The 15,243-nt window shown below is 43.8% G+C and overlaps 1 protein-coding gene across 11 annotated transcripts in view; it reads right to left on the bottom strand.

Annotated features, from left to right (window-relative positions):
• Window positions 1–15,243, bottom strand: part of LOC146869855 (uncharacterized) — a 164,924-nt gene that overhangs the window by 138,739 nt on the left and 10,942 nt on the right. For 4 of the 11 annotated variants that reach the window (XR_014967866.1, XR_014967873.1, XM_085622979.1 and 1 more), the window contains exon 1: window positions 7,985–9,723. The exons of the other annotated variants lie outside the window; for them this stretch is intronic. Coding sequence is in view for 2 of the 4 variants with exons in the window: in XM_085622979.1 (XP_085479105.1) it covers window positions 7,985–8,007 (23 nt within the window). In the remaining 2 variants the exon portion in view is untranslated. Of the gene's footprint in view, window positions 1–7,984; window positions 9,724–15,243 lie in introns of those variants that run through there. 11 annotated transcript variants of the gene reach the window in all.

The raw sequence follows: 15,243 nt of genomic DNA, 5'->3' as shown, positions 1-15,243 counted from the left end.
TTTACGCGGTTACAAGGTAAAATAAATGAAGGCGGTTACAAGGCAAAGTAAATAAAAATGCGTTGCAAATATTTACTTCGTTACAAGGTCAAATAAATGAAGGTGGTTACAAGGGAAAAAAATGAAAAATGCGCTGCAAATATTTACGCGGTTACAAGGTAAACAATGCGTGCCTAATAATTGCACTATACTTCTCTTTTTCTAATGTCACGTCAGGCTTACTGAAATAATTGACTGTATCTGCTTAGCTACAAAACAAGGACTCGTTGGGGCTAAGTCATACTTTCTGACTGGACTGAAAACGTGTGATTTTGGATAGAGTTCTTTCTCTTTCCGTTACCCGGTTCCCTTAATCTAAAATGGTGCTTGCTTACAAATAGAGTTATAGACATATAGACAGAAATACACAGAGCTAGACCTAGGTACAGGAAAACAGACGTACACACATACAGAAAAGGAGATTAACAAGCAAAGAGATATACAGAAACAGAGGCACATACACAAAGCTAGAAACTGAGACAGATAGACAAAGAGGAACAGAGGCAGAGATAAAGACAGAAACTTATAAATACTAAAAGGCACATATAGAGTTTGATACATACACGCAGATACAGTGTACACATAGGTAGACACATATAGCGGAGCATGACGGCGACAGAGGAGCATATACAAAGACAGAGACACACAGATAGACTGAGAGAGAGACAGAAACGCACAAACTAAGAGAAAGATGAATACACTATGAGAGAAGAAACAGACAGTAAAACAAATACATCTTGCGGCTTTGCTTTCAGTTTTGCGATCACTTTACTTGTGGCTTTGTGGCTGCAATACAGTTTGTTGCTTAATTGGGAGGAATGCGTGGCTAATCTTTACGCGGTTACAAGGTAAAATAGCGGTTACAAGGCAAAGTAAAGGAAAATGCGCTGCAAATATTTACTTCGTTACAAGGTAAAATAAATGAAGGCGGTTACAAGGTAAAAAAAAATGAAAATGCCCTGCAAATATTTACGCGGTTACAAGGTAAACAATGCGCGGCAAATATTTACGCGGTTACAAGGTAAACAATGTGTGCCTAATAATTGCACTATACTTCTCTTTTTCTAATGTCGCGTCAGGCTTACTGAAATAATTGACTGTATCTGCTTAGCTACAAAACAAGGACTAGTTGGGGCTAAGTCATACTTTCTGACTGGACTGAAAACATGTGATTTTGGATAGAGATCTTTCTCTTTCCGTTACCCGATTCCCTTAAGTTGTGTGTGGTTGCGTGTGTGTGTGGTTGTGTGGGTGGCTGTGTGTGTGTGGTTGTGTGTGTGTGGATGTGTGTGTGGTTGTGTGCGTGGTTGTGTGCGTGGTTGTGGTTGTGTGTGTGGTTGTGTGTGTGTGCTTGTGGTTGTGTGTGTGGTTGTGTCTGAGTGTGGTTGGGTGTGCTTGTGTGTGTGGTTGTGTGTGTGTTGTGTTTGTGGTTGTGTGTGTGTGTGTGTGGTTGTGTATGTGGGTGTGTGGTTGTGTGTGTGTGTGGTTGTGTGTGTGTGGTTGTGTGTGTGGTTGTGTGTGTGTGTGGTTGTGTGTGTGTGGTTGTATGTGTGGTTGTGTGTGTGGTTGTGTGTGGTTGTGTGGTTGGGTGTGGTTGTGTGTGTGTAGTTGTGTGTGTGTGGTTGTATGTGTGGTTGTGTGTGTGGTTGTGTGTGGTGTGTGTGGTTGTGTGTGTGATTGTGTGTGTGTATGGTTGTGTGTTGTGTGTGTGTGTGGTTGTGGTTGTGTGTGTGGTTGTGGTGGTTGTGTGTGTGGTTGTGTGTGTGGTTGTGGCTGTGTGTGTGGCTGTGTGTGTGGTTGTGTGTGTGTGGTTGTGTGTGTGGTTGTGGGTGTGGTTGTGTGTGTGTGGTTGTGTGATTACACATCACATAATTACACTGTATTCAATACAACATAAATACACTCATATACCACTCAGTACTACATAATTGCACGTCACATAATTACTCTCTACTTAATGCAAGATAAATACACTCCACACAATACCACTCTGTGCCACATAATAACACAACACATAATTACACTGTACTCAATGCAACATAAATACACACCTTTCACTCAAGTTCGTGCTATATAAAAAAAACAAAAAAAACAATTGCAATGCAATAGGTCTCACATTACTGAATCTTTGAGCTGCTATTGGTGTTGCATTATTATTAGCAATGCCAACAGCTCAAACTTTAATAATGCGAGACCTATTGCATTGAAAACGCTTGTTTGTTTTGTCTTCTATTATTGGGCTTTTAGTGGCTGTATTTTTTAGACAGAGCACGCAATAGGTCAAAGGCGGGCGCATCGCTCCGCCCACGGCCTTTTGGTGTCTGTTACGCGCACTAAAGCCTATCTGGTTTCAATTATCGTGCCCAGGCATGGGCGCGATAATTGAAAGCATATGGCTGTCTGTGACGCGAACGCGCGCACGCGCGCACCATTGGCGACTGTCTCTGCTTCCAAACGCGATTGCTTTCAGTTTTGCGATCACTTTACTTGTGGCTTTGCGGCTGCAATACAGTTTGTTGCTTAAGTGGGAGGAATGCGTGGCTAATCTTTACGCGGTTACAAGGTAAAATAAATGAAGGCGGTTACAAGGCAAAGTTAATGAAAATGCTCGGCAAATATTTACTTCGTTACAAGGTAAAATAAATGAAGGTGGTTACAAGGGAAAAAAATGAAAAATGCGCGGCAAATATTTACGCGGTTACAAGGTAAAATAATTGCACTATACTTCTCTTTTTCTAATGTTACGTCAGGCTTACTGAAATAACTGACTATCTGCCTAGCTACAAAACAAGGACTCGTTGGGGCTAAGTCATACTTTCTGACTGGACTGAAAACGTGTGATTTTGGATAGAGTTCTTTCTCTTTCCGTTACCCGATTCCCTTAATCTAAAATGGCACTTGCTTACAAATAGAGATATAGACATATAGACAGAAATACACAGAGCTAGACCTAGGTACAGGAAAACAGACGTACACACATATAGAAAAGGAGATTAACAAGCAAAGAGATATACAGAAATAGAGGCACATACACAAAGCTAGAAACTGAGACAGATAGACAAAGAGGAACAGAGGCTGAGATAAAGACAGAAACTTATAAACACTAAAAGGAACATATAGAGTTTGATACATACACGCAAATACAGTGTACACATAAGTAGACACATAGGGCCCGATTCCCAGAACTAACTTAAGACAAAATCCTAAACTTACTACCATTTTCGTATTCACAGAAGGCACTTCCTCATTTCGGTATTCACAGAAGTTAGGAGTCCTAACTTTAGGACTCCTAAATGCCTTCTGTAAATACCGAAAGTCTAAAAATTAGGATTTTTCTCAGTTTAGGAGACCTAAAGTTAGGACTCCTAACTTTACTACTACTAAACTGAAAAAATCCTAATTTTAAGGATTTCGGCATTCACAGAAGGCATTTAGGAGTCCTAAAGTTAGAAGTCCTAACTTTACTACTACTAAATTGAGAAAAATCCTAATTTTAAGACTTTCGGTATTCACAGAAAGCATTTAGGAGTCTTAAAGTTAGGAGTCCTAACTATACTACTAGTAAACTGAGAAAAATCCTAATTTTAAGGCTTTCGGTATTCACAGAAGGCATTTAGGAGTCCTAAAGTTAGGACTCCTAACTTCTGTGAATACCGAAATGAGTAAGTGCCTTCTGTGAATACCAAAATGAGTAAGTGCCTTCTGTGAATACCAAAATGGTAGTAAGTTTAGGATTTTGTCTTAAGTTAGTTCTGTGAATCGGGCCCATATAGCGGAGCATGACGGGCACAGAGGAGCATATACAAAGACAGAGACACACAGATAGACTTAGAGAGAGATAGAAACGCACAAACTAAGAGAAAGATGAATACACTATGAGAGAAGAAACAGACAGTAAAACAAATACATCTTGTGGCTTTTCTTTCAGTTTTGCAATCACTTTACTTGTGGCTTTGCGGCTGCAATACAGTTTGTTGCTTAATTGGGAGGAATGCGTGGCTAATCTTTACGCGGTTACAAGGTAAAATAGCAGTTACAAGGCACAGTAAATGAAAATGCGTGGCAAATATTTACTTTGTTACAAGGTAAAATAAATTAAGGCGGTTACAAGGTAAAAAAAATGAAAATGCGCTGCAAATATTTACGCAGTTACAAGGTAAACAATGCGTGCCTAATAATTGCACTATACTTCTCTTTTTCTAATGTCGCGTCAGGCTTACTGAAATAATTGACTGTATCTGCTTAGCTACAAAACAAGGACTCGTTGGGGCTAAGTCATACTTTCTGACTGGACTGAAAACATATGATTTTGGATAGAGTTCTTTCTCTTCCCGTTACCCGATTCCCTTAAGTTGTGTGTGGTTGTGTGTGTGTGTGTGTGTGTGGTTGTGTGGGTGGCTGTGTGTGTGTGGTTGTGTGTGTGGTTGTGTGTGTGCTTGTGGTTGTGTGTGTGGTTGTGTGTGAGGTTGTGTGTGAGTGTGGTTGGTTGGGTGGTTGGGTGTGGTTGTGTGTGTGGTTGTGTGTGTGTTGTGTTTGTGGTTGTGTGTGTGGTTGTGGTTGTGTGTGTGTGTGTGTGTTTGTGTGTGTGTGTGGTTGTGTGTGTGTGTGTTTGTGTGTGTGTGTGTTTGTGTGTGTGGTTGTGTGTGTGTGTGGTTGTGTGTGTGGTTGTGTGTGGTTGTGTATGTGGTTGTGTGTGTGTGGGGTGTGTGGTTGTGTGTGCATGGTTGTGTGTGTGTGGTTGTGTGTGTTGTTTTTGTGGTTGTGTGTGTGGTTGTGTGTGTGTGTGAGTGTGTGTGTGTGTGGTTGTGTGTGTGTGGTTGTGTGTGTGTGTGGTTGAGTGTGTGTGTGGTTGTGTGTGTGGTTGTGTGTGTGGTTGTGGTTGTGTGTGTGGTTGTGGTGGTTATGTGTGTGGTTGTGTGTGTGGTTGTGTGTGGTTGTGGTTGTGTGTGTGGTTGTGTGTGTGTGTTGTGTGTGTGTGTGTGTGTGGTGTTGTGTGTGGTTGTGTGTGTGGTTGTGTGTGTGGTTGTGTGTGGTTGTGCGTGTGGTTGTGTGTGTGTGGTTGGGTGTGGTTGTGTGATTACACATCACATAATTACACTGTATTCAATACAACATAAATACACTCCACATACAACTCAGTACTACATAATTGCACGTCACATAATTACTCTCTACTTAATGCAAAATAAATACACTCCACGCAATACCACTCTGTGCCACATATTAACACAACACATAATTACACTGTACTCAATGCAACATAAATACACACCTTTCACTCAAGTTCGTGCTATATAAAAAAAAACTAAAAAAACAATTGCAATGCAATAGGTCTCACATTACTGAATCTTTGAGCTACTATTGGTGTTGCATTATTATTAGCAATGCCAACAGCTCAAACTTTAATAATGCGAGACCTATTGCATTGAAAATGCTTGTTTAGCATGGATGTATCACTGCCTATCAATTAGTGGGGTCTATCCAAGCCACATACCTCGTTTGTGGGTCTTGCAACATATGTAACAGTCCCAGATATTGGTTGTAGATATTATTGGTGGGTTGGATCAGTGCAGCAACCCTTCCAAGTGGAGTTAGGAATCGTGTGGGCGAGCAGTCAAATCACTGCTTAAGGTTGCCCAATCCTGTAAAACATCGGGACCAAGACGTCAATAAGAGCAAAGTCAATTATTGACACAAAAGCAAATGCGCTCGAGCTGCGCTTCCATATGGGGAAGCCCGCTCCCGACGCAATTACAGTGTGTAATTACAGCTCCCAGCATCTCCATACGAGACCATACTTGATAAGTGTGAATTTTGTCCTCCGGCGTGTATGCTGGGTATTCCCTGAGACCCGCTGAGAATCCCGCGTTAAGTTGTGATATAGCAGACATAGTTGTAGAACTACGGCCATCGTTGACTGTGCTTGAACCACCCATTGTAACGGGTGAGTGGAAGTCGGCCGTCTTTGAGTGTCAAAAGAGTAAGTCTTGTAGTGTAATACAAGTTAAATATAACTCCGGGTCTGCCTCACATACGGTATACAAAATAGATCAATGGCGTACACGAGTCCGTGACCTGCCATGTACCCATGCTGTAATTACTTAACGAATATTTCATAATCACAATATGACCTGAGCCAGTATGTCCTAGCTACCGTAATTCTTCATAGTCAGAAGCATGTAACTCAATGTGAGCATAAATCCGCCCTCTTGTCCTTGTGAGTAAAATAAATCACATTAGTGCATATATCTAATAGCGAAAAGTCTAGGGGAATGGGCGGTGGCCATCTTGGAATGTTGTTAAGAGTAAGTAAAATGGTGGCCAAACAACCTGAAGCTCAGGCTACGTAGAGTTAAAAAGGGGGTCCCACGTGAAAAAAAGCACATTTTGGGACCATTATCCTAGCTTATGTATAATGGCAAAATTGAGGGAAAGTCAAGGGAGAAAGATTTAATTGTTTAGAAAGTTTCAGAAAGATTACACAGCTCAGAGAGTTCAAAACGGTATGTATAGACAAATTCAAGACGACAGACAATCAATATTAAATGTCAAAAATCACGAGTCCACAGGACCTACATACACAGTCCTGTTTACTGCACCTTAAGATATAAAGTCAAACAGTACACTCGTATGTATCGTGATAAAGCAGAAAGTAAATAAGCTGGTAGTTCCAAATCATAGTGGATAGATGTACAGGGAGCATAGGAAAGTGGTGATACACGTTCAACGTCCCTAAGTGATAATAAAGCATCAGAGTGGGATAGCAATCAATGGCATAATACCCAGGAAGTATGGTACGTCTGATAACCTAGCAATATAAGAAGTACCAAATGTGCATTTAAGGGTAAATAACATGGTTACAGTTAAGGTCACAGGTAGGGGTACGTGTCAAATGTCAAAGTATGCAAGTACAGAAGACCACAGGGATGCGGTGGATACGAAATGCTTGCAGAGTAAGGGTCCTCGTATCAGCAACCCTTGTGCCGGGAACAAAAACTCAGTCCCCCAAAAAGTAATGTAATTCGTGGTCAGTATTCAGGCCCCTTTCTACAACAGTCGCATGATCCAGGTCTCCTCTCTCCTCCTCGGTGTGAGTGCTCTATTTCCACCCCTAACGTCCCTGGGTATGGTGTCAAAACCGTAGAGAGTTAAGGTTTTGTGATTATCCTGAGCAGGACATTCAGCTAAGTTCATAGCTATAGGATACCTGGTGTTGGCCTGTTTGACCGCCCTCATGTGTTCCCCAATGTGGTTCTTCAGTAAAATCCCAGCTGCAGCATTGCAAGGACGCAGGGGACCACAGGGAAACTTAACTTAGCATTAAAGATGGCTGCAGCTACTCCCAATGTCTTGAGAGTTCAGGAATCATAGCCCATGGTAGGCCTTGCTGTGTCATTGTAAAGCATAACCTCCAAAGATTCGAAGCTGTCTGCCAAATGGTGCTGGCGTTCTTTGTACGCTTTCCTTCTTTTGAACTGAGCTAATGCGAGTACATAGAGCATAAGGCTTATGTGCCAGCTATGATCGACTCCTTTTTTGGAGGAACCTCCTCCACGTAACACGTGGTGGTATTCCTACTGCCATAATAAATGTCCATTAATCCAGGATCCAGTTCCAGAGGGCTAAGAATAAACATAGAAATGAATGCCTACTAATATTGAAAATGTGAATGTAATTCATGAGGCAATAGCAGTATTGGGTGTAATCACTGAGGAAACTGTATTCGGCGGCCAGGCAGTACCTAGAGATGTAACTATATAGAGAGATAAACCAAAATATGACTTCAGGGATGAGTAGCAAAGATTTTATGACGTATCCCAAAGGGTTACATGTACTTTGAGATATGAGTAGGCACTATATTACTAAATAGATGTTAGTAAATAGATATATTGTAAAAAGATGCTAGCATGTTCTCTCTCAGAACTCTTGGAGTCTTTATACATACCTGGCAAAACAACCGATATCCATGAGTAAATCATGCAGAGTGGGTATTCTTCACCGTGTAGACAAGCAAAAGCAGGTAAACCATACATAGAAAGCATGAGGTGCGTTACAGTGGGCATCAGAGGATCATAGAAAAGTGGCACCAGTTCAAACGGGAAATTATTTTGATTATTTTTGATACCTTGCAGCAGGTGTTTTCACCTTAGCATATTTCCTAGAGACTGTTAGTCCTGTTGCAGTTAAATTGGGGTGAGTGTCATTCTTGGATCAGTTGCTTAAAAAGGCAGAATTGTGAAAGGATTACTCTCATGTTTTTTTTGCTTTTCTTGAACGTACATTACTTGTTTTGTTTTGGGGGGCAGGAACTGTTAAAACAGCTGTGGCTCCAGCTGCAGAGGATGCTCGGCTAGGTGACTTTTTAGTGTTTTTGGCTGGGGCGAGTACTATAGAAGCAGTTGTGGCTTTGGTGACTGGGGCAGGTTTTACTGGTTTGTTTTCATCTGCCTCAGATATCTTCGAGTCAGGTGTCCGGTTGGTCGGTTTGACTGGTTCAAGTTCTATAGAAGCAATAGTGACTTTGGTGGATTTTACTGGAGCGGGTTGCACGGGGGCCTCTTCTGAATCTGATGTGGCTGGGGTAGTTGTAATTTTGGTGTCCTTGGGTCGAGCAAGTTTTATAGAGGCACTCGAGACTTTGGTGGATTTTACTGGAGTGGGTTGCACTGGAGCCTCTTTTTTTGCATCAGATGTGGACAGGTTAGGTTTTTGTTTGGTGGGCTTGCGTCGAGCTAGTTTTATAGAGGCAGTTGAGACTTTGTTGGATTTAGCGGGGGTGGGTTTTACTGAGGCCTTTTCTTCTATCTCAGATGTGGCTGGGGAAGGTGTTTGTTCGGTGTGCTTAGGGCGAGCAAGTACGATAGATGCAGTTGAAACTATGGTGGATTTGACTGGGGTGGATTCTTCAGTGGTGGTTTTCACTGGTGTTTCTTTTTCATCTGATGCGGTTGCCTGGGTTGCATGTTGGCTAGATTTAACTGGTGCAAGTACTATTGAGACAGCTGAAACTTTCTTGGAATTGACAGGGACAAAGAGTTCTGTGGTGTACATGACTGGGGTGTGTTCTTCACTGGTGGACGACATGACCGCGGTGGGTACTTCACTGGTGTACATGACCGGGGTGTGTACTTCACTGGTGTATGTGACTGGGTCAGGTTTTTCTGTGGGATGTGTGACTGCGTCCTTTGCTTCCGTGGGGTACATGACTGGGGTGCGAGTTGTTCTGCCTCTCACATTTGCAACACGTGTTGTTGAGGCATGTTTGGCTTGAGCTTTAGTGGCCATAAGATATGAGCGGGATGTCTGTGGGCAGGTTTTAGTGCAGAGAAGGCAGGGGCAATAATCATGCGCAGAAAGAGACGCACAGAGGCCTGTGTTCCCTATGGCTGAAGTAACTGCGTAGTTTCCACTGGGGAAGCGATGGGTGTCAAGCATGCTGTTAGAGCTGGCATCCCAGTCCCCTGGGTAATTCGTATCGAAAGGGCTTTGGGGACAGGGGCCGCTGCAGAGGTTACTGTTGCTAAGGGAGGGACAACAGGGGCATCCCCTTTCTCGACAGCAGTTACAGGTCATTATGACGGGAGAAGGCTACCTGAGCTAAGTATGGGTCATCTGCACAGGACACAGAGGAGAGGGAACCGGGGAGGGCTCGGAAAGGGCGGGAAACAGCACGCGCATCGTGCCCGGGAGAGGCCTGGAGTGAAGACAAGGCTCAGTGGGAGCGCGAGAACCCTGACGTGCACAGTGACGTAACAAGGACGCTCGGCCCGCGCTCTGTCAGGGGAACTATACCGGCCACGAGGGCAGAGGGAGATGCTGCCACGAGAGGCTCTCGCCTCTCTCGGCCTGCCGAGATCTGAGTCCCAGAGATTCAGCTAGTGTAGCCTGTGGTCCTGCGTTTGACAGCCTCTCTATTTGGCATGACTGGGGGCGTGAGGGGGCCCTAACAATAACGCATTTCGCCCGTGCCCCCCACCCCGCCCAGTGGTATCGCCCGTTCTCTCGCTCCGTCACGCGTCTCTCAGACGCACGCGCGCTTTCTCGGACTGAGAATGGTTGGCTGAGAGCCTGAAGCCCCCAGGCCTGGTCGGACCCTGTTCTGCTTTTTATGTTTTGTTGTTGCATATTTATATAGCGCGAACTCGACCCGAAGGTATTGGAGCGCTTTACATGAGCACCGTATTTACATTACACATTCAGGCATGGGGAGATTAAGTGATTTGCCCAGAATCAAGGTTGTATGTCGTTACAATGCATTCCGTTGCAACGAATGCCTTTACCACGCATGCGTTACAACGGAATGCTCTTTCCACGCACAACCTTTACCACGAATATTCCTTTACCACCAGTGCTTTAAATGGGCCGGTACTCACCGGTACTGAGTACCGGCACCTCCGATATTTTTTGCCGTCAGTACCGGCACTTCTCTGTAGCCAGAGAGAGTACCGGTACCATGATCAGCACGGCAGGCGCAGATTATGTTTTCTCTCCAGTGCAGGGCAGATGCAGCTCTGCCTCCGAGGAGCTTGTAATGTGTTAATCTATTTTAATGACGAACGCATTTCTCGTGTGCTTTGATATGTGCTGCAAATGGTACAGAAGTCATTAAGTATGATCATATCTTGCCCTTAGACCCGCCCCTAGCCCCAGCCACTTGCCACACCTCTATTTTAGTGAGTACCTGCACTTATTTTTCCCCATTTAAAACACTGTTTACCACGCATACTTGCATGGTAATGGAATACTCTTGGTAAAGGTTATACCCCTCCCCTGTAGCCACCCAATTATTATTATTACCCCTGCCCGTTACCCTCAATCTATATGTATATATATTTTTAATACTTTTATTCCCCTTACCTCTTCACGTCTTCTCCTCGATCTTCTTTGCTTAGTCCTACGTCATAAAGAGGAAGCATCATTCAGTTTCCTCTAAAACGACGCAGATTGTCACCACTTTCCTTCGTTTTTACATGTTCTTTTTTGGGGGGGGGGGCCTTTTTTTTCCGCATGCATTTTTTTTGGGGGGGGGGGAGACCCCCCCAAGTCCCCTTTTTCTATTTTTACCTTTAAACACACGTCTTCGCCGACATCAAAAACGGACTAAACCGGACGAAGATTAACAGGTTCCAGTGCAGCTTGTGTGGTAAAGACGGTCGTGGAAGGCATACGCGTGGTAAAGACGTTTACGTGGTAAGTGTACCGTTGTAAACGTAACGTGTAGAAAAGCCTTCGTGGTTAAGGATGTTTCCCCAGAATCACAGGATGTGGACGCGACCTCGAGGCTCGAACTCTGGTTTCCAGCAACAAAGTCGATGGACCACATCCTCTCCCCACATCGGCTCTGCTGAGGCGTTGGGAGCCTGATCTTCTTTTTGATAAACTGTCGAAATAGGGTGAGGAAAGGTGTTTTGTCAACTTTTACAACGTGCGCAGCCTGACACGGTTAAAATTACTCTAATGTAAGATTTTACTACATATGTTTTTTTTCAACATACGCGGGTTCGAGATTCCGGCAGTTCCTTTGTAATCGGTTGACCTCAACAAGCTTTGTCTGCTTCCATGTTTACAGCGGATTACTTTTATTTTTCAATCAACGTCCCCTTCAGGCTCCAGATTTTACTGTGTGGACCATGGGTGGTGCCAGGTCTCGGGTAACCAGGCCCAGGACTTTAAATGGGATGATGAAAGTTGTGGAGGTCTCTAAAAATGGCGTGGCCTGTGCAGTTGTAGGTGTGGCCTAAACATTTAAACTACATTTCTGTGATTCTCGCAGTGTCATAGCTGCCAAGGTTTCAAATTGCTTATGTGTGACATTTTCATAATTCCAGTGTAATTTTGAGTGACATTCAACTACCATGAGTGACACTTTCTCGCAAGCAAAAATCAAGCAATAACATTAAACTGGCAACAGTGAGAGTTCCTGGTTATCGGCTCCAGCCTCCGGTTATCCCTCCTGCTGTGCACACACTCAAGTCGACTCTGCCGGTGAGAACTTAAATACCTTCTGAGAGCCTGAGCCCTTGCGACATTTCCCTGTGTGCCTTTTGAGCAGCAGGCTGCACCTCAACCCCTCCTCCCCAGCAGCACAACACAGAGCACTTCGACACTGACATTTATATTATTTATTTATTTTAAAAAGTTTTATATAACGCTAGCTTGACCCGTAGGTATCAGAGCGCTTTACATACATACTGTAAAGAAAAACAGACGGAAGAGTTGGTATCAGAAAAGCATAGGAGGCGGCATTGAAGCACCTGACAAAGAGGCACGTTTTATCTTTGTAATGAGAGTCTGCCCCAGCCACAGCAAGAGTTCAAAGAAAAGGTGACACTTCCTTTACATTTCAATTGAGCCGGAAACTTTTGAAGAAAGGCACTACAAACAGAGGACTTTCCGTCTCTTCATTTCTGCGTGCAAACTGGCTTGTCCTTTCAGCTAATTTGAAAGGAAAACACATTGCTGGGCTTGCTGTTGATTTGCTACAAGCAAGCATGAAACTCCCGTTCCTCCCCCTCGTGGTTACTTTTCAACAAGACTGGCAGCTATGTATTGCGTGTGACTCCTGAGGTGAGTGCACGTGACGCCACCTGCGCAGGGCGCACTGTGCTCGGCCTCGGGTTAGAATTGAGCCAGTAACTGTCGTATTTAAAATGACCTGCAATAGTAGTAGTCAGGCTACTTTTCATTATGGGCGAGGCCATTAGATTAAGCACACTGAGTCAATGCACTGCTATGCGCTCCTCCGGCTTTCACCTGGTAACGTCCATCGAGCTGGTCGGCCGGCTTCTGCAGGCCTCAAGCTGGTGGTGTGGAAGGGGTGCTAAAGCGTGACTATGTATTTTAGTGTGGTGATGGAGACCACCACACTAAAATGCGTTAGTCTAACCCCTGATGCGGTCACTTGGCAGGGCTTCAGTGTGTAACCCAGTCGGTCTCTCTGGGATTTCTGCTATTGCATCCAAATATAACAACAAAGCAACTGACATGCATCTTAAACCAGCTTGGGCTATTGGCTTTGTCAGTGGTTGAGAAGCGAAGGATTGGATGACTATGTATTCTGAACGCTTTTTAGGTCGAGCTTTCAAGACCTCTTGTATATACTTTAGTAAATACTTCTATGTGGGCTTACTTCTTTTCATTGGTTTATTTACGTGTCCTTTAAAAATACTTCCTTGCTAGTGGTCAATCTTTCCTATTTGTCCCACCTTTTCAATTCAGAGGAGCAGGTCCCCAGTACTTGTACCCTTCCACTTGTCTCATTGTAGCATCTGTTTAGGGACTACTTTTTCATTATTCTAAGGTCATTTGAGCGGAGCGCTTGAAGTTTTCAGTTGCTCTGAGCTCAGACATCAGTTTATTTAAACGGGGCTGTAATTCTTGTTATCTCCTCGCATCTGCTGAGCCATACTCCCCTGTGTGCCTGCAGAGGTACATAAACTCCCCCTGCCGATCCTCTCCACCCCATGCTGACCCCTTGTCCTCGACCCTGCTATGTCTTCCATTTTCTTAGTAAACCCTGATGTTTCAGATGTCAGCAGCTCACCATCCCTTTAACTCTACATGGTGTCCTCCCGGCCTGCTCCTTCGATTAGCTGGTGCCAGCGCCTTTAAATCTTGACTTCAGTGGTCTGGCCTTTTGTGACATGACATCCTCTTTCACCAAGAGGTACCTCTTTCAGAGCGAGGCACAGGTCAGGTGTGCTTTTTATTATGTAAACACATTCTGCTACTGTAGTGCGGGTCTTGCTAAAAGGCCCTGGAACTTTACTGGTAAAATAAAACTGCCTTTCTTCCTCCTGTAGCCCATATGCAACAGTAAACAAATGCAGCAAAATCCCCTCTAAACACTAGAGGCTAACATTTGGTTCTGCTTTCTGTTTCCTTCACGTAGTTAAGAATCTACATGCCGAAATATCAAGAAAATTAAAACTTAGATAAAACATAGATATGAATGGGATGCGTTAGCAGGCAAGTCAGGAATAAACAAAAGGAAAATTTAGAGAACCCTCCATTTCATCCTAAAAAGATGAGTGTGCATTAGCCAGGACTCGGTGGCTGAAGCGAATGAGCTGTAGACAGACGTAATCTGACGGAGCGCTGAGCAGGGGTTTTATTGAGAATAAATTGCATGTAAAGCTCACATCCTTTCCTAAACCACACGTCTATCTAATCTGTGTCCTTTCAAAGCGTCTATCATTTTACTAATCCGCAGAAACAGCAGAGAGAGGACAGTCTCTAAAGCGCAGGTGAGTGTTCCTTTCCATTTTATTTTTCAGCTGAATATCATCCATTGACAACTCCCATTCCAGTGCTTGACATGAACATGTTAAAGTGCAGGACTCACTGTCTCAGAGTACCTGTCTGCTGTCCTCTTCCACTAACCTGCTGCATTCCTCCTGAGAAGTACTGGTGTACTCCCTTTCATGTTAAAGGCGTGCTGGTCTCAGTACCTGCAAGTACTATGCCATTTAAACGACTGCGCTTTTTTCAAGACCATGGCTCGTTGGCTTGCATGCAGTCCTATGGGACTAGTACTCTGATTTTATGCCTGGATAAAATTCAAAATAACCCTGAACATCCTGGAGAGCCTGGGAGTATTACAAACCAAAAGGGGTATCCATGTGTCTAAAGGGATAGCTAGAACAAGCAGCTCTAATTCAGCAGAGAGCTTGCATATATGAACAAACACCATGTGATCTAGTCAATAATTAGTCTGATAAGAAAACTGAGTTGATGAATCTTTTACATATCAAATGTGGGCCCTCTTTATGAGAGTGCCAGACTTCCTGCAATGATACCGGGAGGACTGAAATCTCCAAACCTGCCTGGTATCCCCACACAAGATTCTGGCAATTACATTTTTTACCGGAATTGAGATTAACTGCATGGGCCTGGCAACATTGGGTCTTTTTCTGTACAGTTTTTGCAGGTTCCAGAGAGAAAACCAATGGCATTAAGGTGGAAAGTGTCTGTGTGAGGTCACAGGTGGAGTGAAAGGATTTCAGCTAGCTTGTTTCCAAACCTCTTGGCTATGGACCTGCAGGGGTTTTCAGGCTTAATAGGACGAGAGATTCTGGTCTAATCTGACTCTTAATGCACCTGAAAGAGAGTGCCGTACTTTACTCATACTTACACTAAATAAAAGGCAGTCTTTGCTACCCTGGAGAACCTGGGGAAAACAATCAGTTTTCCGTCATTTTTATA

Source organism: Triturus cristatus, chromosome 1_1 (genome assembly GCF_964204655.1).
Source record: "Triturus cristatus chromosome 1_1, aTriCri1.1, whole genome shotgun sequence".
Lineage (NCBI taxonomy): Eukaryota > Metazoa > Chordata > Amphibia > Caudata > Salamandridae > Triturus > Triturus cristatus.
This window is presented reverse-complemented; position numbering and strand designations above follow the sequence as displayed.